Source organism: Mytilus edulis, chromosome 12 (genome assembly GCF_963676685.1).
Source record: "Mytilus edulis chromosome 12, xbMytEdul2.2, whole genome shotgun sequence".
In the NCBI taxonomy this organism is placed as follows: Eukaryota; Metazoa; Mollusca; class Bivalvia; order Mytilida; family Mytilidae; genus Mytilus; species Mytilus edulis.
Genome location: NC_092355.1, coordinates 46989456 through 47013359, shown reverse-complemented (window position 1 = coordinate 47013359; position 23904 = coordinate 46989456). Strand labels below are relative to the sequence as shown.

The following is a 23904-nucleotide window of genomic DNA, read 5'->3' as shown; positions in this document are numbered from 1 at the left end:
TCTCAGTTGCTTCATATCTGTCATTTTTTTTCTAGTAAATTGCACATTGCTAATAAACATACATGTCATTTTCTATACTGAAATGACATTTCTTTCACATGAATTACCTACTACTCTCAAAATTTGTACATTTGATTAAAGATCTAGACCGATTGTATTCTGGTATTTAAAAATCCAAGATGGAGGAAGACACCTTATCTACCTTAAAGCCAATATCTCATATTTTTTCAGGGTTGACATTTACATGTATTTATATGTCTGACTATTCGTAAATCTCGTTAATTAGCTTTTTAAAGTTTCTCTTTTTCTATTACAGTTTCTAGTCCCACCCTCTCCAGAAGGGACTGGTTACTATCAACCCTTGGCTATTAAGGATGTGGTTTATCAATTACGACCAATAATGATTTTCAAGATTTAAGTGATTATTGACAATTAAAATATTTACCAATTAGAATTCAAACAAAAATAAATTATAGTGACCTTATTCAACCATGATAAAACTTGTATATCTAACAAATGGTACACACAAAATGTTAAACTTAAAAGAGGGGGAATATATAGTTATCATAGGTACCAGGATTATAATTTAGTACGCCAGACACGTGTTTCATCTACATAAGACTCATCAGTAAGGCTCATATCAAAATATTTATAAAGCCAAACAAGTACAAAGTTGAAGAGCATTGAGAATCTAAAATTCCAAAAAGTTGTGCCAAATACGGCTAAGGTAATCTATGCCTGGAATAAGAAAATCCTTAGTTTTACGAAAAATTCAAAGTTTTGTGAACAGGAAATCTATTAAAATGGCCACATTGTTGTTATTCATGTCAAAACCGAAATGTTAACTACTGGGCTGGTGATACCCTCGGGGACGAAACGTCCACCAGCAGTGGCATCGACCCAGTGGTGTAAATAGTACCATAGGTACCAGGATTATAATTTAGAATGCCAGACGCGCGTTTTGTCTACATAAGACTCATCAGTGACGCTCATATCAAATATTTATAAAGCCAAACAAGTACAAAGTTGAAGAGCATTAAGGAAAATATACTAGACATTCTAGAGGGACATTCAAACTCATAGATCGAAAATAAACTGACGATGCTACTGCTAAAAAAAAGACAAACAGACAAATAATAGTACACACGACACAAAAATAGAAAACTAAAGACTAAGCAACAAACACTGGGGGTGATTTCAGGTGATAGTGGGCACAACATAAGAATTAACTGTTAATATCAATTGATTCTGTTACATGTTCATGACATCAAAACTAACTATTCTGTCTGCAGATTATCATCCTAATCATTTGATAAATTGATATTAGAACTAACATAATAATGAAAGGAATTAAATAATAAATTTAGTCTACAGAAAAAAATTCTTTGATTGTTTTTCAAAAAAAGTTTATTTGCAAATTGATTACTTCTTTGTACAAATGCTGTACAAAAAATGCATAAAATTTCATTCATTTTTACATTAAATAACAATAACATAAAACATTGGATAAATATCTATTAATAATGTTAATACTTTGATTGAAAGTGAACAGAATTGAAAGACAATGGTAATCATCAAAGACATTAGAAATGATTTAACATGATTTTTTTTTCTTTTTCTTTTACCAGTTTACATGACTTTTTACTTGATAAATACATTTTTCAGAAAGTCAGTTAGTAGTCAGGAACCTAGTTAGTAGTTCCACATGTTAAGTCTCAATGTTTATTTGTCATTTGGAGAATTGGTAGGTTGATTACAGATCTCTTAATGTTGTTATATACACCTTACTTTTGTTGAAGATTGTGTATTGCTCTTTATATATCTTTTGGTTATGCATGATATATTTCTCCTTAAGATTCTGTCTCATTGACAAAATTACAACCCATATCTCCTTTTCTTCATATCTCTGTAAAGTCTACTTTAGGAGGCTCAAGGGAACACAAATTTCAGCAAAATGTTAAACATTTTTTTTTCATTACAAATTTTATTTATTACATTTCTATAAGTTGTTACTTTATGATATGGTAAAAAAATCAACCATAAAAATCAATTTGTTTTGGCCCCAGATGACTTTTAAAAGGTTTTATTATTGAAAAAGCTCCAAATTATCTCCCTTTGCTGCAAAATGCCATTTTTGGGAATTAAAATTGAAATATCATTTTTCACTCCTCTGTGACATATATTTTTTATTGATTTTTTCAAATAAGCTGTACTTATTATAGTAGGAAATTAAAATTCTGAAGAATGATTGTATTTTACATTGTTAAAATTTACCAGAATATGACATTATTTTATCTAGCTTTGGTTGTGCCAGTCTAAAGGAGTATTTATTTTTAAGTATGTATATATCATCAAATGCAAATTTACAGATCTAACATTGTTGGGTTGATGCTTAGACGAGTTGTATATACATAATGTACACAGCCATGTATCACCATCATTGCTGGTGATCCGATGGATAAATCTGTTGTAGAGTTGTCCTGACTCAGACGTACTTATATATATATCATCAAATGTATACCCCCGTACATATAGAACAATATATTAACATAAACAATAGGTACATGTACCACACTATTAAAAATTCACTCTTATCTATCTTAATTACACAATCTGTGACCGTCTCATCATTGATGAAATGGCCTTTTAGTTTCAAATGTGTCACTTATCAACATTTCTGTCTGTTACCATATAGTTATCACCAAAATTTCTCGCTCTTTTTGCTTAAACATATAAATACTGATGTGACCTTGTCATCTAAGGATGATGGGTGAGCAGAAAAATATGAATATTATATGCTTATGGTTGACAACATACACTACACTCAAATGTTGATGTTGTTACATTCACTTCTTTTTGTCAGAGATATTACATCTTTCTGATTCACATTCTTCTTTGTCTCTTCCAGTCATTCTGTATCTATTGACTGCAAACCACCTATAGAATTTATCTGAAGTCTCTTTGATCCCAGGGTATGATAACAGTTTAGATAACCAGGTAAGTCCAACTGCATTATACATAACTTTCATTCCTTCCATACTATCATATATCTGGAAAACAGTAAATACAAGTTTGTCTCATTTATAATTACACCCCTTATTCTCTTAGTCTTATATTAATTTTGATTCATGAATGTAGTTTCCTTTATGTTTGTTTATTTATGTTGAAATATAAAGAATAATTGTCTCCCTTTAACCCAATAATTGATATTTTTAAAATCTTTGAATTACAGTATAATAATAAGTAAAATGTACATGCACTAGCAGTGAACTGTAGCTCTAATATACATATATAATCAGGTCCTTTTGTGGTAGACTTTCCTCACAAATCAGGCAATACAATAAGGACCAATAGAGTTATGGTTCCACAGTTAACTAAGAACAAGAAATGGCTTCAGGTGCAAATAAATAAACATTTTTTTTGCAGTTTGTATTTTCTCATCTTTTTCTTTTTGTATTGAGATTTGTGAAGACAAAAGTTGCTTTCTATTTAATCATGTTAATAAAATTTGTCCTCATTTTCATTTTTTTCTTATTATCAATGGATATCAATATTTGTCTTTATTAATGTTGTATATCATGTAGATACATGATATATATATATATATATATACAACTCGTCTAAACATCAACCCAACAATGTTAGATCTGTAAATTTGCTTTCGCATATATATATATATATATATAGAGTTAGGCATTTTTCCAGTACTTAATTTGATTGTGTGTTTGTAATGTATGTATCTTCTGTTTGTCCAATGATCCAGAGAAGGAAAAGTAAGTGTCTTGGTGGCAGGCAGACACACATCATTTAATATTCTGTTTTTAATCCCAAATATATGACATATACTTATTCAGTCAACAGTTAATATTAATTCTTTACATGCATGTAGGAAAAAACCCACTGATATATCGAACAATTTTAATACTATCTGTTGGAAAGGTCTGTTTATATAACTTACTTTTGTTACTTCTGGTGTAGAATGAGTCTTTGTATTATTTCCATGAGTTACTATCACATGCATTTTACCCATAGCCTGACTATAAGTGATCCCTAAATGATCATCTGGTTTGTATTCTCCAACAGTTATATCCACAAAATTTACAACATTGTCCTTCTTGTTTAATTTCTTCATTAAGTTTATTTCAACAGCACAGATAGGACACTGTCCATCATACAAAACCTGGGAAAAGACAAAAGTAGATAAGATTAAAACTAAACAAACTTTTACAATGTATGTTAAAAAAAAGATGCATATCACATTTGAAAAAGCAACTATATACATGTACAGTGTTCCAGCTAGGATTTCAAAAGGGCAGGGTGCCAATCCTGAAAAAGGGCATTTAACGCATGATATGATAATATGAAAAGGGCATGTTTTAATAAAGATATTAATCAAACATTGTGTTTATTCGTTGAAATCACTGGTTATACAAGAACTACATCATTAGCCCTTATAGAACTCTTATCTTTCTACTTTTTAGGCTGAAAAACTTGTCAAGCACCTTGTCACACAAGTTTTTAAATCATTGCTTGGCACAGTTGAGCTTTATATGCAGCATGTTTTGAAAGGTGTCCTGCTTCATTCTGTTTCTATGGTCTGACACACTTTACCAGTTTCACCTTTCTACAGCTACTGTGCTTAATGGCAATACAGCACAAAACAGCTGTGCTCAGTAAATGCACAATGTTAGGATATATATAGCAACAGTGAAAATTTGTATTAAAAATAAAGAAAACAGAAAAAGATGACCAAGGCACCCTACCAACACTGCTACTAAGACCCTCTTTAACTTTTCCCATAACTCAAAATACCTAAACATATATATTCTTAAGCAAGAAGTATCATTGTAGTAGACATATTTTAGAATATGTTAAGTGGATTACTCAATGCTAGGAAAATAAATCAGATTGAGTTATCTTTCTTTATTCAGGTGTGCTCATTGTATGAAATGTTAAATAACCACTATTGTTTATATAATATAGCTACATGTACTAGTTGCTTAAAAAATACATGTAATTGTTATCAACTTTAATTTGATCATGTTGATTCAAAGATTACACCTGAGAGATCTAATTAGTAAGAGTTACATGTAACTTAAGTTTCAAGTTTCAGCTGAGGGTCTAGATGTGGTTTACAGAACAGAGTTAATGGGTTGAAAACCAAAGATAACAAAACAACAGAAAATAAAAAAAGAATAGAGAATTATAGCTATATCATGTACATGTATATATTGTGTGCGATATAAAATAACATGAAGGAAAAAAGCATAAACAAAACCTCCTTCAAAGATCTTCATTTATTGTTAGCCTAAATTGGGACAGATCATAGTTAGTCTGTTAGCATCAAATGAGGAAAGGATAAATTTCTTGGAATACATGTACATGTAGTGTGAATATCTTGATAATTATACTCTTACAAATATTAGTGACAAAACTTATCAGAATTTTTGTTGACATTTAGAAAAAAAATCGTAATCGGTCATCCCCTATTAGGGAGCTACCATTTGATTTTTATGGGGGGCTAGGATGAAAAATTGTGTCCTGCCTTTTTTTTATGTAATCTCTGTCCTGCCTTTTTATTTTTCAGTCTATTCGGTCCTGCCTTTTTTTTTCTTAGCTTGTCCTGACTTTTTTACAACAATTGTCATCCTGCCTTTTTTTTTTGCCAAGTTACTTATCCTGCCTTTTTTTTTTACTCAAAATCCTGTCCTGCCTTTTTTTCAAATTTCTTCCTAGCCCCCCCCATAAAAATCAAATGGTAGCTCCTTTAGGGAGGACATCAAAAGATCAATGTAGGATAAAAAAAAAACTTAATTCAAATAGTTAGGGGGGTAGGGGTGGGTAAAATTGCTGCAAGTTTGTTTATCCAACATCAATTTTTCATACATGTCCATGTACAATGTATATCCATATTGGTCAATACATTTTTCTCAAATTAAGTTAAGGGGGGGGGGGGGGTGTCAGTGAAAAAACTATGTGAATTAAGTTTTTTTTATCCTTCATTAAACTTTTGATGTCATCCCTAAGAGAGGAACATACACATACAATTTCCAAAAAGCAAACAAATGTTAAATATGGATGAGGAGTTTATAGAATAAAGAATAATATAAACAATAAAAAAAACAAAAGAAAAGAGAATACATACTTGAATGAGATGATAAAATCTATAGAAAAAAAATTATATGCAAAAAGTATAAAGAATAGACATGATAGAGATAAATGGTCATAAAAATTGTGACAGCACTCACTCAGAACATCGAACGAAGGAAAGGAGTAACAAGTGGGAATTCTAGTCAAATCCGCACCTGGTTAAATCAGCACCCTGTATAGTAAAATCAGCACCTAGTCAAATTGGCACCTGATTAAATCGGCACTTGATATAGTCAATTCATTACCCATGTTAGATTTGTTTAATATTTTTTTAACAGTATTTTAAGCAAAAAACAGTAAAAATAAGGAATGGGTTGTCCAGAAATTTTTCAGTATTTAAATAAATAATAATAGAGTTAAATAAGGAAGGGTTTGTCCAGCAATATTCACTTAATAGTATTCACTATTATGGGGGTTGATGTATTTTTAATTATATATATATACATGTATGGTGTATCGGATATTTTTTATGCAATTTTTAACCAGTTGAACATTTTGCAGGATTGCACCTTAATTGCTAATTAGGAGATAACTGTATTGTATTTTAAGCTCCGACGGCATCAATTGGGGATTTTATGGTCGCAAATTAAGTTTACTAGCGACCCATTAGCGGAGACAGTTTACGGGTATTTGCGACCATCAAATCCCAAATTGATGCCGTTGGAGCTTAAAATACAATATTGTTATCCCCATTCTAATGAAACTGACGCGTCGCCAGTAAACTTAATTTGCGACCATCAAATCCCCAATTGATGCCGTCGGAGCTTAAAATACAATACAGTTATCTCCTAATTGATGCCATGTAAGAAAGTGACGTTATCCAATCAAAATGAACGTTACAAAGGTTGTTGCATTAGAATTACAAATGTATTTTGCAAGAAAGTTTAAATAGATTTGACTAGATTCCGATTTAACCAGGTGTCAATTTGACTTTTTCTATGGCCAGTATGGGTGCCGATTTGACTTTTTCTATGGCCAGTATGGATGCCGATTTGAATTGTACCCACATGTGGTTTCCAAAAGTCATTATCATTATATAATAAGCAAGTACCAAATGTACAAGTGCGAGAGTAAACTGGTAAAGATCATGGTGAATCATACCTTTACTTTTTTATTCAGACCATTTTCCCCTTTTACCCTTTCCTGATGAAAAACTGAGGTAGTAGTAAACAATCTAGTGGAAATTTTTGTTTTCTTGGAAATAAAAGACTTCAATAATTGGTGCTTAAAATTTCTTAGAACGTAAGAAATGTTCATTTTGAGATTTTTTGGTTTTATAACAACAGGAAGTTTTCGTGTCTATTCTAATTCAAAAACCCATTTCGGGAGACACGGGGGTAAACGGTATTTTTGACTCACATGATACAGTGGTAGGGGATACTCTTCCAATCGAGTTATTATTTGATTAGAAAAGGGGGGAATGTAAAACTGCAAAAAGTCATAGGATATACTACATGAACCGTTTATATCAAAAATGCATTAAAATTTGAATCATTCGCGGATATTCTTTCATAGCTTTTCCGTTTTAATTTATTTTTAGGAAACTCTATTTACCGGAAGCACGTGTATATTTTTCTGTTGACAAACATCAGATTTACTATCCATGCATCACGTTCAGGAATAACGTTTACAACTACTTTGAAATTATGTAAGGTTATACTTTTCATTCAGGTCAAATCTATATTAAACCAATCAATCACCCGGAAATTACGTCTGGCAAGGCTATTTATTTTTCTGGTAAGAATTGGATAAAAAAAAAGTCAAAATCGAAAAATACCCACAGTAGCTGCGGAACCGTAGCTCTTAGGATGGTCCGCAAATAGTCAAAAAATAACATAAGGACTTAAGAGCTACGGTTCCGCAGCTATACCCACAGCAGACGGCATGATTATCTGTCCTTCCATTACTGTAGTCCAAATAATTATGATGTCTTGAAAGGCTATTATATTCTTTTTTTTTATACCCCTTACATGATGTAAGGGTAAGGGGTAAAAAAAATTAGGATAGGAATAAACGTATTTACACTTTTGGTATTTAGCTGAATCTTGCCTCCGAATGACCTTAGATCTACTCCGAATCACCTTTTGACGTCAAGCAACAATCACTTTTAAATTGTGACGTCAAATATTTTAATCTATGATGTAAAAGTTTACGGGAACCTGTGTGAGTTTACGTAATGGCGGACAAATTTGCATACAAGTGTAAATACGTCTATTAAGGTGTCCCAAGCAAAAAATTAAAATAGCCTTCCTCTAAGACGTCTTATTTTTTGGATTACCATGACTCAGTCCAAATAATTATTAGTCCAAGATTACTCTGACGTCCAACAGCTGTTTTGCCAGACAAGCTTGGGCCATGGGACGTCAGAGCTCGTCCCATATAAAAAAAGTGGATATTTGCCCATCCAAAATAGATGCGCTGCTTCGTAGCTTCTGGTGCCAACGGACGGCCTTGGAATTATATAAATCGGGTATCAATTTGTTCATTTTTCATTTATCTCTTCATTTATGTAAGTTTCACCTACATTGTACCTGTTAACCTTTATTTTCTCATATTGATTTTAGACAGTTTTCATATTGACCCATTGATTCAGACATTTTACTTTTATTTTCAAATGGACGTCCAGTTACGAGAGATTTCGCGACCTCAAGACTCAAGCAGAGATGCAACTAATCGTCGGACCTAAGGGGCAGAATTTATGCAGGTCCGGCAAAACTTGTAGCTGTGCAGGACCTGATGGCCGGCAATATTTAAGTCCGCTTGGGTCCGCCAAAACTGAAATCCCCGTCGGCCCCGGCAGAGTATTTTGTTTATAAAATTGCGATCATCTTTAATAAAAGTAAATGTCCTGTTCCCCCGCATTTTCTAACTCCGGGAACCAGTATTTCCGCTCAGTAATAAATAGTCTTTCGTACCTTGTCCATCTCGCCCCGAACAATTCTCCGTATTTCCGTCATGTTTTTTGTTTTAGAAATTCGCTCTCTAGGAAGGAGGTCTATTAAGCATAGTTGATAAGTTCAGGAAATATGTCATGGCCGATAAAATTTGTAAGTGGGTCGAAACCCGGTAAAAGACCAAACCAGTCACCTATTCAAGTTGATAAAGCTGTAAAGACGAATGAATCTGGGAGTGATAATGATTCTGACTATGAGTCAGATTTTGAATTTGAACAGAATGAAACTACCAATGACTATCTTGTTTCCAAGTACTCTTGTGAAGAATAACTTTTAATCAGATCAATATTATGTAATGTATTATTCAATAAACTACAATTGTTATGAATCACAGGTTATTTTAAAATAATAATAATATCAACAAAATCAAAATTAACGTTTGTTCAATAGCATAATTTCATTTGATTTTTGAGTGAAAATATGGGTCTGGCAGAAATTTGATGGGTCTGGCAAAACTTGGTACCCTGTAGGCCCCATTGTCTGACAGGAAAAAAAAACTGTTTGCATCTCTGCTCAAGTATGCAAATATTTATACTTTTTTCACCTCCTTTATAGGAGATCGATATTTAACATTTAGTAGCCAACCACGATTTTTCACCTCCTTTACAGGAGATCAGTATTAAGCATTTAGTGCCAACCACGCTAAACATTCGGAAGCTCTAGGATATTTACATTGCTTGCATAGTAAATGAGCCAGGTGTTAGGTTATATACATGTATTCATATTTACCTAGGGTCATATGCATACATCATTTCCCATAGCAGGGGTTAAAAAATCCACTAGCCCGACGCCTGGGACTAGATCATTTACGACTCGGGCAATTAAAATGTGTAATCCGATATGCCCGACGGACTAGTAACAAAAAATTCTTGATGTTTTCAAAATAGGAAGTGAAAAATCCCTTCATCACTATTCTATGTTAGCCATTTCGATTCAATTAAGTCATCTTGGATTCCAATCATGATCATTTGAACTGGTTTGTACAGGTCCTGTTGTACATATATCTATACTATTAAACGAGAAGACCTCATTTTATGTGTCGCTTCTCTTCTTTCCACAATAAATTAATTATCCTGTCTCTGTGTCCTATAGGTAAATGTACCATGTATAGTCGCATTTGTCATCCATTCTTATGATTATTTAGTTTTTGGTTATTTTTCCGTTATTGGACGAAATTTTAAGTCAGACTAGACTTCCGGTTTGCGTTTTTCTGCACTTTGAACATAACAAAGACTATGAATAAAGTGTATTTGCTATCTGCTATCATTTTCAAGTTACAATGTAACTATCCACGGAGTTTATTAAATAGATAGGGTCTATATTAATATGTCAATGACCGCCGTGGATCGATTAGTAAACTGGGAATTGAAAGTAAAAAGCAAATACACTTTATTTATAGCAATGAATGTTCATAATATACAGATAAACGCTAACATCATTGAAATTGATAGTAAAAAAAATCGGAATTTGGGAGGAATAAATGAGGAGCCTGGCTAGAAAAACAATTGTCGTGTTCCAAAGTACCTACATGTATGACTTTTGATACCTTTTCTGAAATTCTGCAGTCATAAAATCTGTTACAAAAATTCATCGAGTCACTAAGTATATTAAATCTGGGAACAGTATATCTAACATATATGTTCCTGATTAAATAGAGAGGTCTATAGAATACATGTATATCAAAGACCGCCGTGGATTCATTAGTAAACTGAGAATTGATAGTAAAAAGCAAACACACATTATAGTAATGAATGTTTATAATATACATGTACTAAATATAAACGTACTACGTTCATATTGAAATAAATAAAAAACAAAAAATTGGGAAATTTGGGAAAAAGGATGAGGGGTTGAAAGAAAAACAATCGACTGTCTTCAAGTACCTATAACTTTTGATACCTTTCCTGAAATTCTTCAGTCATTAAATCTTTTTCAAAAAAGCATCCTACAACACTTTACGTACTTTAAACCACACTCTGAATGCCCGCGATTTCGCGGGTGTATTCCAGCATCTATCATCCTTGCTTAAAGTATTTCAGTGGGGGGGGGGGGGGGGGGGGGGGCTCTTTACTGTTCAAGGCGTCAAGGCGGTCACTGATGTATATATATATATATATATATAATATATCAGTTACCGTTCATAGTAATTATAGTTTATATGTATGTTCATAGTATACAGAAAAAAAGAAGGAATAAAAAATCGGTATTCGGAAAAAAGGGGGAGGGCAATAAAAGTGCCAAGTTCACAAGTACCTTTGACTTTTCATACAGTCATCTCCTGAAATTCTCCAGATAATTTTTTTTACAGTTTACATACGCTCTATTTCCCCGCGGGTGTGTTCTAGTATATTTTAAAAATAGAACAAATAACTCCGGCATGTCTGGGTGGCCTGGTATCATGTGTTGATTGCAATTCTCGTACTTTAAATATCGATTTCTCATACCATGGCTTGGGGAATTGTACATTGCTTATCGTGCCGAGATTTTCAATTAACGGTATTTGGGGGTATGATGTATTGATTGGTATTGATCTGTCTTGTTGCACAGCTCTTGAGCACGAAACCATGCAACAAAATATTTCTTAATATTTTATTAAGGGAACCACAGGAACTTCGTCAGTTTCAAAACAAAAAACGGTAGATGAACATGATGAAGGGAGTAACGAGGCTGAAAATTCATCCCTCAAAAATGCTAAATACGACAGGGAAAAGCCGCATAGAAAAATAATAGTGTCAAGTCTTTAGCACGAGACTCACACATGTTCATGCTTATTTGGTGGCATTTTCCTTTGATCTATTTTTTTTTCTCTTTGATCTTTACAATTTGGCCAAAAAATCACGAATTCACTTCCTGAAAAGTTGGCAGAACTGGGACACAATGATTCCCCTGGCAAGGTTGGCTGTTGCTGATGAAAAAACAGACAATGCTCTGTGAATATTGCCGTTAGTTGCCCAAAGCACGCCAATAAAAAGTCTGCTTTGAATGTGGGAACAACTAAGTTAGGTTAAGCACCAAAAGAATAAATAACAGAACAACAAAAAATATTGAATACAGTGTATACTGTCTCCTTCAAAACAAAGGACACCCACTTTGTATTATGCAGCAAACTCTTGATTTTTAAGGTATACTAGGGCTAGCAGGTCAGTTTTGATGGACTAGCAGTTCTTCCAACAGGGCTGGTAAAATCCTGCTGCCAATAAGTCCTGGGCTAGTTAGCTGTAACAAAATTTTTTAACCTCTGCATAGTCCATTGTGCCTTACTTTTTTCTCGTGATCACATGACAATCTTTCTCAATAAAAGTCAAAATGCTAGAATCGGTGGGTCACTGTGAAAACTGTTGAAATATGAGAAAATAAAGGGTGGCAGGTACATTTAGGTGAAACTTACATAAATGAAGAGATAAAGAAAAATGAACAAATTGATACCGGATTTATATAATTCCAAGGCCGTCCGTTGGCACCAGAAGCGACAAACCAGGGCATTTATTTAGGACGGGCAAATATCCACTTTTTGATACATGTGATATGAGACAAGCTCTGACGTCCCACGGACCCAACTTGTCTGGCAAAACAGCGTTGGACGATAGAGTAATCTCAGACTGTCCCATGGTCCCAGCTTGTCTGGCAAAACAGCTGTTGGACGTCAGAGTAATCTCGGACTAAATAATTTTATATGACACCTTGAAATTTTATTTTATTTTTTGCTTTGACGCCTTACAGCGATGTCAGTTGTCATAGAAAAAAGGTGTTATAGCCTTTCAAGACATCATGATTAACCATGACAATTTGTATGAGTACATTGTCAGAAAATTTTAGTGTAAACATGGTAAAATCCTTTCCTACATGTACAAATGATGCATGACATCTTTGAAAAAATAGGATTATTTTTTTATCATGTTTATTTTAATTATTTTTATTACAATTAGAGTTTATGGGAGAGAAATTTGATTTTAACAGTGCTTATTGAAAAATGACTAAAAAAAATTTGAGGTAGGCTATTTCTAATATTGAAATATAGACATGATAGCTTTAGAGTACATGTACATGATGTAGGTAGGGAAATAGGAAACACAAATATTTTTATAGGACTGCAAAAATATTTTTGTGCGTCTTATATTGGTATGACGTTGTCGGTCAGTGTCATCTAAAGATGCATTTGGTTTCCAGACAATAACTTTGGTTTAAGTGAATGGATCTCTATAAAATTTACCAGATGTAACCTAGGACAATAAATTATATCAACATGTTTTACCTGTGAACAAATGGTGAAAGAAGACAAAGTCCACCATATATAAATATAAGAAAATGTGGAATGAGTGCCAATGTGACAACACTTCATCCAAGTCACAATATATAAAGTAAACCATTTTAGGTTAAAGTATGGTCTTAAACACAGAGCCTTGTTTTTCACTGAACAGCAAGCTGTAAAGGCATGAAAGGGCCCCAAACATGACTTGTATAATAAAATAATACCATTCAAAAGGAAAACCCTTTGAATCCTCCTCTGTTATTCGAAAACACACTACATTTGTAGTTGACATTTCATTCCAAAAAACTAAAACCATTGAAAAGACAACCAACAGTTCTCAAAACACAAGATAAGGATTTAAGACAGAGAAACAGAAACCTCACCATGCTCACCAAAATGGAGGTACTAAATGGGTAGGTCTACAAATGGAGGTACTAAATGGGTAGGTCTACAAATGGCGTTACTAAATGGGTAGGTCTAATTACAAGTACATGAACTTGATGAAGTATAAACCAATTATGTTGTTTATGATTTTATTAGAAATGTCCAAAGCCTGATTATAGACAAAGGATATAATATAACTTTTGAACATTTTTTAGATTTCCATTTGTATCAAGATCATGGATGATCAAAGCCAGGAAAACATGGACAAGCCTGAAACTGATGAATACTTCAAAAGTTATGGAGATATTTCTGTTCATGAACTTATGTTGAGAGATAAACCAAGAACTGCCGCTTACCAAAAATTTATGCAACAAAACAGCCATTTGTTGAAAGATAAAATTGTTTTAGATGTTGGATCAGGAACTGGTATCCTGTCATTGTTTGCTGCTTCAGCTGGAGCAAAGCAGGTACAAGTAAACAGTTTGTTTTAACATTAAACTCAAGCTTAAGTATAACCTGCTTTTGCGGAAAAATGTGTAAACATTAATTTTCAATTAGTTATCAGTCATGAATTGTTGCTTCTTCATTCTTCATGTTTATGTAAAACAGGTGTCTTAACCTTATCTTCGTACATGTAGTACTGAACTACATTTTTGTGTAGTTCATGATACATGTCAGGATATTATGTTACATCTGGTACCTGAAACGTGATATTTTTTGTAATTTTGGAAAGTCTCTGATAAATGAAATTTAAATACTAATAACTTTATTCTGGAGAAGCTTTATTAAATTTTTCATTCTTCTTTAACCACTCACAAGAGGAAAAAAGGCTAAAAACTTTATCAGTCATAAACCATTTTTTTTCTTTACATTCACTTTTTCAACAGTTTGCGTTGTACATACATGACTCATGTCATAAACTCAAAACAACTAATAAAAATGGATATACATGAGAAAGAACATTAAATCTGAACAACAAAAGTTTAAAAGTGTATAATTGTTGTTTCATGATTGGATATCAAACCAATAATCAAAAAGCAGACGAAGGGAGATAATTCAAAATAAGAATATCATCATATTAACTACAGAGTCCAGAAAACACAAGTATTTTGCATCCCAGCTCAATACATTTTCAATATGAGCACCCATGTCAGGTGCAGTGTTTCTGATCTGTTGGTGGGAAAATATCCCAAGTGTATCATTAATCACCTTTAAAGTAATTTGGTTGAGCTTCATGTATGTTCTAGTCATATACAGTACAGCCTGTGACATTCTCTTAATTATGTCCACCCTCTTGCATGGTCAACATCCAATGGTGGCCATTTATTGGGGTATTCAATCTTGAGATGTTGGCCATTTATTGGGGTCATAAAACATAGGTTGATGTTTTAGCTAATAATGTTACCTGTTGTAATCAATCAGGGTTGAAGTTTTCAACTTGTATGTTTCTTTAAAATTTACCTGTACAGGTAACTTAGGTTTCTTTCAAAATTGACATTTTACCTTTTTTTGAAAATGTAGAATAAGACATTGTTTTAGTCTTTGTTAATTAAATATTATTTTTGATTTTTCTATCTTTTGAATTTATTCAAATTTATTTTTATACCCCCGCTTTAAAAAAGGGGGGGTATACTGTTTTACCTCTGTCTGTCCGTCAGTCCATCCGTCAGTCCGTCCATCAGTCCGTCAGTCCGTCCGTCAGTCCGTCCGTCAGTCAGTCCGTCCCATGAAACTTTCGTCACATTTTTCTCAGGAACTACACATCCACCCTTTCTGTAATTTGGTATCAACATTTATATATGTCAGCCATACCGTGTGATGCGTTTTCAGATTCATCACTTGACAACTTCCTGTTTACCGAACACTTGTCTGATTTTACACATTATAGCCCGCTTTAAAAAAGGGGGGGTATACTGTTTTACCTCTGTCTGTCCGTCAGTCCGTCTGTCAGTCCGTCCATCAGTCCGTCAGTCCGTCCGTCAGTCCGTCCTTCAGTCAGTCCGTCCCATGAAACTTTCGTCACATTTTTCTCAGGAACTACACATCCACCCTTTCTGTAATTTGGTATCAACATTTATATATGTCAGCCATACCGTGTGATGCGTTTTCAGATTCATCACTTGACAACTTCCTGTTTACCGAACACTTGTCTGATTTTACACATTATAGCCAAGTTGAAAATTTTCGTCACATTTTTCTCAGGAACTACAATACAAGGATTTCTGAAATTTGGTTTCAGGATTTATATAAGTCAGCTATACCGTGTGATGCGTTTTCAGATTCATCACTCGACAACTTCCTGTTTACCGAACACTTGTATGATTTTACACATGATAGCCAAGTTGAAAATTTTCGTCACATTTTTCTCAGGAACTACAATACAAGGATTTCTGAAATTTGGTTTCAGGATTTATATAAGTCAGCTATGCCGTGTGATGCGTTTTCAGATTCATCACTCGACAACTTCCTGTTTACCGAACACTTGCATATTTTTACACTATTAATATTATCCACTTGCGGCGGGGGTATCATCAGTGAGCAGTAGCTCGCAGTTTCACTTGTTTTATTTGTTTTTATTCATTTTTGTATGATTTTGTTTCTTATTCTTTTAATGTCTTCTTAGTAAGAATCTTGAGAAGCAAAAAGACAAAAATGTCAAAGATAAAGTTATTGACTAGCATTTTAAAAGTAAAAAAATAATTAATGTACATGATGTTCATCGTATTTTATTGTTTATTTGCATTATTGAATGAATTATCCCTATTTTAATCTAGAAAAAACTATTTTTGTCTATCTTTTTTTTTTTAAATCTGAAATCAGGAGTTAACATAATGGACATGTTGAAGAGACTTATTTTTCCAAAAAAAATATTTAAAGAAAAAAACTGTCTTGCTTTTCCTTTTTGAAACAAATTTGAACTTATTAAATATGACTATCTTCAGTTTGGCTAATATCTGTCAGTTAAAAGCCAAAATTTGACAAAATACACTTATATAGATGGTACACTTTTATGGTCTATTAATTATATCATTTTTTTCTGTGTACATTTATATTACTGGAAGTGCTGGACTGGTATGATACATATTCTTGTATACATTTGCAAATATTTCCCTAAACTCAGGCCTTTTAGATAAAGTTAACAATTTCAGGGACTTGAATGAATTAAGACTTTAAAATTGGGGTTGTTGTCTCTTTGACACATTCCCCATTTCCATTCTCTATTTTATCTTGATAAAAAATCAATTTGGAGAAAATATAAGAACATTTTTGAAAATAGATTTATAATTGTATTACTTACTTACTTAGTCCTTGTTATGCCTTTAATTGTATATAAATTTATTAAATAGATTTAAGAATAAAAACTTTGGTAAAAACTGTATACTCAAATGTGTCACATAGAGAGTTAGTGGTCATAAAGTTTTAGAAATAGAAAATAGTGGACAATATAAAATTCCTTGAAAAGAACATAGAGAGTTAGTGGTCATAAAGTTTTAGAAATAGAAAATAGTGGACAATATAAAATTCCTTGAAAAGATAAACTGTGCCACTTGCTGGACAATGAAGACCACTCCTTCCTTAATTGTAAAATTAACAAAACAACTTGAGATAATCTATTTGAAAATTGTTTACCTTCTCATAATATTGTCTTACCCAAGAACAAAAAGTGAAAGAAATGATAAATCTTTATTACATCAATATGTTGAAAATATTGCCTCCCTTATAAAATAGTCATTACAAATGTATTAGAACTGAGGGCAGAAACCTGAAAAAAATCCATGTGTTTTAATTTCTTATAGAATTGTTAATTCTTTGCATTGTAATTGTCTTTTTTTGTTTGTTTGTTTGTTTTTTGTCACAAACTAAATAACATATGTTTATATGACAATACAAATATTATCTAATGAATATTTTGAATATATTTATTCAATAGAGAAATAAGGAATTGCCTAAATTTTATTTAGAATAAGTTCTAAAGACAATCTTTAACATTTGTGAAACAGTATTGAATGCAGATAAGTATATATCTACTATGATTTAAGTATAAATCATTTTGATTTAAGAAAATTAATTTAAGAAACAAGTTTTCAATAGAAAAAGGCAGGCATTAGGAAAGTTTGCATTATATTAGAAGATGATATTCATTTATTCTTCACTTACCATAAAGTATATGTAAAAAATAACTTAAATTTATTAAAAAGGTAAAATGTCAAAACAAATATTCATGAGTCAAATTAAAAAAAATCAGCTATCTATTCAACTAGTTATATTATTTAATTTTATTTTTGAATTTTCTTGTCATAATCACAGTAATTAAATTTCACAAACACATACATGTATATTTTACATGAGACACATGACCTGTAAGTTATATAATTTTAACACTTCAATGCAGTCAAGATTTACCTTTATCCTTGACTAGTTTTTGATTAATACCTTGTGTATTAATTAAGCAACAGGGGGTATAATGATGGACATATAGGGCCACCATGGTGGACATAACTTTTATGGCCACCATGAATAAGATAATGTCACAGGTAGTACTGTATGTACAATGTAGTTGAATGTTATTGTGTATATTGCAACGTAAATGGGTTTTCATGTGTAAACCTATTTTTCTTTCATAATCTGTCTCATGACATTATACCCCGCTAGCTCAGCCGTTTACGTTACTGGTAGAGAGGGTTTGGCCTGTGCTTTCGCCCCAGGACTTCTGACAGCATACTGACAATACAACGAAACAGTAAATTCAATAAATGACAGGTATAAGAAACCTAAAAATGACCAGTGATGACGATTTGCCAAGCAAAGTATTTGCTCATATAACAAATGACCAAAATTCATAAAACAGTTTCATATTTAATAGACAAAGACAATATAAATACATAAGTATTGCGGTATCTCCATGTGAAATTATCAATTCAGAATTTCAATACACTTTCGAACTTCCCCTTTTGGGATAAACGATGCGGTGAAAAATACCCATTACAAGTTAACCAATTCAAGTAAGCGTTTGGCCTTAGTGCTATCTAATTGAATAAAATAATATGATACTAGAATTTTGAGGTGTCTGTTTACTTAAAATATTGAGAGCTGTACACTAGTGGTCTTTAACTGAAATATTATCCAATCAATCAAGTTGTGACGTCAACCTTCTGAGACCAAATAAATATACCCACTGGTTCCCACCGACTTTGTTAGACTAGATCATGAACCTCATTATTCTATGACTAGGGAACAAAAATCGATCCAGTAAAAAAAACCATCGCATTTATCTATACCCGTTTAATCTTCAGTCCAACCAGAGCAATGTCTGAAAAAGTTTTTCAATATCATTGACCAGTTCAAGACCCAAAACTTAAACATGCGATAATACAAAATTCTATTTCAGAGTAGGGCATGAACAATTCCGCAGATTGACGACCGTTACTCCAAAATATCCCTCGGATTAACCATCTGTCTAAATATAGCTATCAAAATGAACTCCATCTCTTTATAAACCCGAAATCATAAATTATCAAGCTAGTGTACAATTCCCTCTATTTATTCTGGAACGGAAACGTAATTTATATTTTAGAACTGTTTGACTACAAGACCGAAAAAAAATATATCAAATGTGAAGAAATAAATATTTAAGTCAAACATCAAAATACAAAATAAAATGAAATTTAAAGTACAACTTACCAGTACGAAAGTTTTCCCCAATCTAAAGAAATACTGCCCTGACGAGGTTTAAATATCCAGGTCTAGACATTGAGTCTCAAGCACGAGAAAAACGATCCCCGCAATAAAGTGACTGGACAATAAAATTGAGAATGGAAATGGGGAATGTGTCAAAGAGACAACAACCCGACCAAATAAAAAAACAACAGCAGAGGGTCACCAACAGGTCTTCAATGTAGCGAGAAATTCCTGCACCCGGAGGCGTCCCTCAGCTGGCCCCTAAACAAATATATACTAGTCCAGTGATAATGAACGCCATACTAATTTCCAAATTGTACACAAGAAACTAAAATTAAAATAATACAAGACTAACAAAGACCAGAGGCTCCTGACTTGGGACAGGCGCAAAAATGCGGCGGGGTTAAACATGTTTGTGATATCTCAACCCTCCCCCTATACCTCTAACCAATGTAGAAAAGTAAACGCATAACAATACGCATATTAAAATTCAGTGCAAGAGAAGTCTGAGTCTGATGTCAGAAGATGTAACCAAAGAAAATAAACAAAATGACAATAATACATAAATAACAACAGACTACTAGCAGTTAACTGACATGCCAGCTCCAGACTTCAATTAAACTGACTGAAAGATTATGATTTCATCATATGAACATCAGGCACAATCCTTCCCGTTAGGGGTTTAGTATCATACCATCATAACATATATGAGAAGAACATAACCCGTGTTATGCCAACAACTGTTTTTAGAATAAATGTGTTTAGTTCCGATGCAAAGACCTTATCAGTGACTCAATATTAACGCCAAAATATGCAATCTTTAATGACTTGACAACAGAATCGTAATTATATCCCTTCTTAATAAGTCTATTCAAAGGTTTTGTAAGTTTCTGAGGTGAATACTGACACCTTTGTGCTTTATAAAGAATATTTCCATAAAAAATTGGATGTGAAATACCTGAACGTATTAAAAGTCTGCATCTTGAGCTATATTTACGAATGATGTCTTTATACCGATGATAAAATTTAGTAAATGTTTTGACTAGTTTGTGATATCGAAAACCCTGGTGTAATAATTTTTCAGTAATACATAAATTTCTCTCGTTAAAATCTAAAACATTGTTATATACACGAGCGAATCGTACAAGTTGAGATATATAAACACCGTAAGATGGTGATAACTATAGTTATATGGGTCGTTTTCAAAAAATGTCGAATTTTCAGTACACCCATGCTAACTTTTTTATTTCTAATGGAAATTTCAGTTGTAATGGTTTAAATGAAAGCTTGTCGGATTTGTGATTCAGAACATTAATAATAAACACACCTTGCATCTATTTTGATAAGATTAAACTGCATTTAAGACCCATTTTGGGGGTATTTGTCTGCGTACAGTGTCAGAAAAACACATTTCAAATGATTTTTTTGCGATTTTCTGATCGCCTTGATATCTACAAAAGGGACTTTTTAAGAACGTTAAATATTACTCTAACGAAAATTCGTAGCTTCTATATCATTGTATGTAACATATTATCTACAAACTAAATTGAATCTGCGTACAGGAGGTTCATGTCTTTCCTGTTACCGCTACTTAAAACAGCCGTGAAATTATTCTCCCTATGAATATTGAATCAGTCAGTGTTGATTTCAAAAGTGCAAAGTAATCTTTACATTTAAAACGCCTCGTTTCTTGAACGACAGTGTAGAGAAAAGAAATTTCAAGACATGTAGTGAAAAAAATAGAGCGTACTTTTTTTTATGTCTATGCTGTTACCATCAATTTTGATTAAATACACCAACAGTATATTTGTAAAAAGTGCAATAACGTGTTGGAAACCAAATTCACAATAGAAAAACATAATCACTTCACCAAAGGGAGTAGTTATTTTACAACAGCAATCAAAAACGAAGAAATTTGTCTATCCTGTTATGTCTATCCTGTTACTATGGTTGCTATGGTTACAGTAACAGCATAGACAATTGTAGACAAAAACGTCGTTAATTTTTTTATCTTAACATATAGGTGCAAAACGAATGAAATATTTCGTTGTTTGAAGTCATCTTAAGGTTATAACGTCTTAATCTTCCCAATTCAAGCATTCGCAGGTGCAATACTGATATCGGTAACAGGATAGACAAAAAGGTAACAGGATAGACTTTTATATAGTAATATATCAGAAACGTACGTTCCTGTTACCAATGAAATATAGAGAAAAGTAAACTAACTTATGAGGGATTTACTTGATGTTGGGTTTATTTGAAAGGGTGAAAAAATGCCAAACAATATACATTGCTATCTTAGACTTGCATTACTGGTGGTAATTTTTACAACCTTTGAAAACCAATTTTTAGAGGCATTTTTCAGTACAACCTGGAAAATTGGCAAATAATCTATTATATTACAGAATGAATATATATAGAAGTTTATTCTCTTGAAAACCATCTAATTGTCTACGTAAAACAAGCTTAACATTTTATCTAAACCTTTTCTTAATAACCCAAAATTTCTTTTGAAAATGGTAACAGGATAGACAAAATAATGTACCACCGATCAAAAAATGTTTCAACATATTCTTGTATGACATCATTAAGATTGCATCTTTTAATATGTTGTTCTTAAAGTACTGTTTGTTATGATTTGCTTATGTAGAGGGTTGTTTGAATAAGTAACTTTTAATAATTTTTTCAATTTCAAAATTCGACATTTTTTGAAAATGACCCATATATAGTATCTAAAAATAGAAAAAGGGGAATTTACAATGATCCATAAACGTTACAATATTGTTATGTGTGTGTATATGAATATTATGTGAATGCCTTGTTTTCCATCAATATGTGACACTATAATAAACAAATTTTATTCTATATTTTGCAGGTATTTGCTGTGGAAGCTAGTGCAATAGCTGATTTAAGCCAGAGTATTATTGAGGAAAACAAAATGGAGGATAAGGTGAAGGTCATCAAAGGAAAGATTGAAGAAATTAGTTTACCTGTAGATAAAGTAGACATTATTATATCTGAATGGATGGGATTTTATCTGCTTCATGAATCCATGTTGGATTCGGTAATTTTTGCTCGTGACAAATACTTGGCCAATGATGGTCTTATGATTCCATCCGATGCTGTTTTGTACATGACACCAGTGAACATGTCTTCTTATGTTGCTGAAAACATTTTGTTCTGGGACAATATTTATGGCTATAATTTTTCTGCAGTAAAATATGCAGTTCTAGGGAATAAAATGTGTGAGCCTACTATAACATGTATTGAACAGTTACAATGTGTGGCCGAACCAGAAATTTTCTGTGAACTAGATTTAAAAACTGTCACTATAACAGATATTCAAAATATTAATCAGACATTATCCTACACATTCACCAAACCAGGACTTGTACATGGATTTGCCAGTTGGTTTGATGTAGAGTTCAAAGGGCCTATTGCAGCATCCCCTGATCAAGGGACAAAAATCGTCACTTTAAGTACCTCCCCAGCTACACGCCAAACACATTGGAAGCAAACTGTTATATTTCTGCCAGCCTCCATGACAGTAGATGAAGGTGATCAGATCACGGCCAATATAGATCTGTCACAAGATGAGGATAATAAAAGACATTACAACATATCGGTAGAAATTATAGGTGAAGAGGATGAACAATCAAGTTCTGAAGACGATGCCTCTCATCATCCAGTTCCATGTCATTGTGGAGCAACACGTTGTATGCTGGTCCAAGCACTTGTCGAAAAATATGATGAAGAGCAAAATGAACTTGAGAAAGAGGCTGAGAAAGTAGATGTTAATGCTGAAGTTGAAGCAGCCAGAGTCATAGATCGAGAAATGACTGCCAATGCTGATATTAATCTGAATGAAACATTTTAATAAGAGCTACAATGTACACAAATATATTAATATGTGATATAAAGTAATGATCATGATGATGTAGCAATTACAAATTTAATAGTTTGAAAGATTTAATTTTATGTTTTCTAGAAAGTCAATTTTGGTACATCAATTTTTGCTCCAATATTAAATATATATTACACAGATGAGCTTGGTCATGTTGGTATAGGGCAAGAGAGTAAAACATTCATTGCTGCACTTCATGTGGACATCTCAAAGTATTCTGTGTCAAATAAAGTTCTAATAACTTAAAGGACTGTTCAGGGTAGTGCACTTTCTTTGTTTTGTTTTTTTCATTTTCTTGGTTGTAATCAATCATTTCCTATTATCATGAGTATAGTTATTTTGTAATGGTTAATTATCTTCATACTTTAGTTAGAAAGAAAAAAAAACCAATTCTACTCTGACAATAGTCAGGACACTTATCTATGAGATTTAAGAAGACAATAAATTTTCTTTTATTATCTGATTATAGTGTAATTAAATACAACTTTTGCTATAATTTTATGTCGATCTACTGTTGGGTTAAAGAACTTGAGTCCATCTATAATTGAAATTGTACAACGTGGTTGCATTGCAGAAAGGAAAGA

General features: G+C 32.6%; 2 protein-coding genes across 4 annotated transcripts; one reads left to right on the top strand and one right to left on the bottom strand.

Moving 5' to 3' along the window:
- Positions 1–1389: 1389 nt before the first annotated feature.
- On the bottom strand, positions 1390–7483 carry LOC139498631 (uncharacterized). The gene is made up of 3 exons (XM_071287111.1): positions 7252–7483; positions 3959–4180; positions 1390–3050 (listed from the first exon to the last, which is right to left on the bottom strand). The coding sequence occupies exons 1-3, from the start codon at positions 7405–7407 to the stop codon at positions 2847–2849; spliced, it is 582 nt and encodes a 193-aa protein (XP_071143212.1). The 5' UTR covers positions 7408–7483; the 3' UTR covers positions 1390–2846.
- Positions 2934–23382, top strand: LOC139498630 (uncharacterized). Of its 3 annotated transcripts, none has more exons than XM_071287109.1 (3): positions 2934–2997; positions 13953–14204; positions 22292–23382. In XM_071287109.1, exons 2-3 carry the CDS (start codon positions 13974–13976, stop codon positions 23291–23293), a joined length of 1233 nt encoding a protein of 410 aa, XP_071143210.1. In that variant the 5' UTR covers positions 2934–2997; positions 13953–13973; the 3' UTR covers positions 23294–23382. The 3 variants fall into 3 exon arrangements, with proteins under 3 accessions (XP_071143210.1, XP_071143211.1, XP_071143209.1); XM_071287110.1 differs by lacking the exon at positions 2934–2997 and adding an exon at positions 7489–7520; XM_071287108.1 differs by lacking the exon at positions 2934–2997 and adding an exon at positions 7669–7798.
- Positions 23383–23904: the final 522 nt, after the last annotated feature.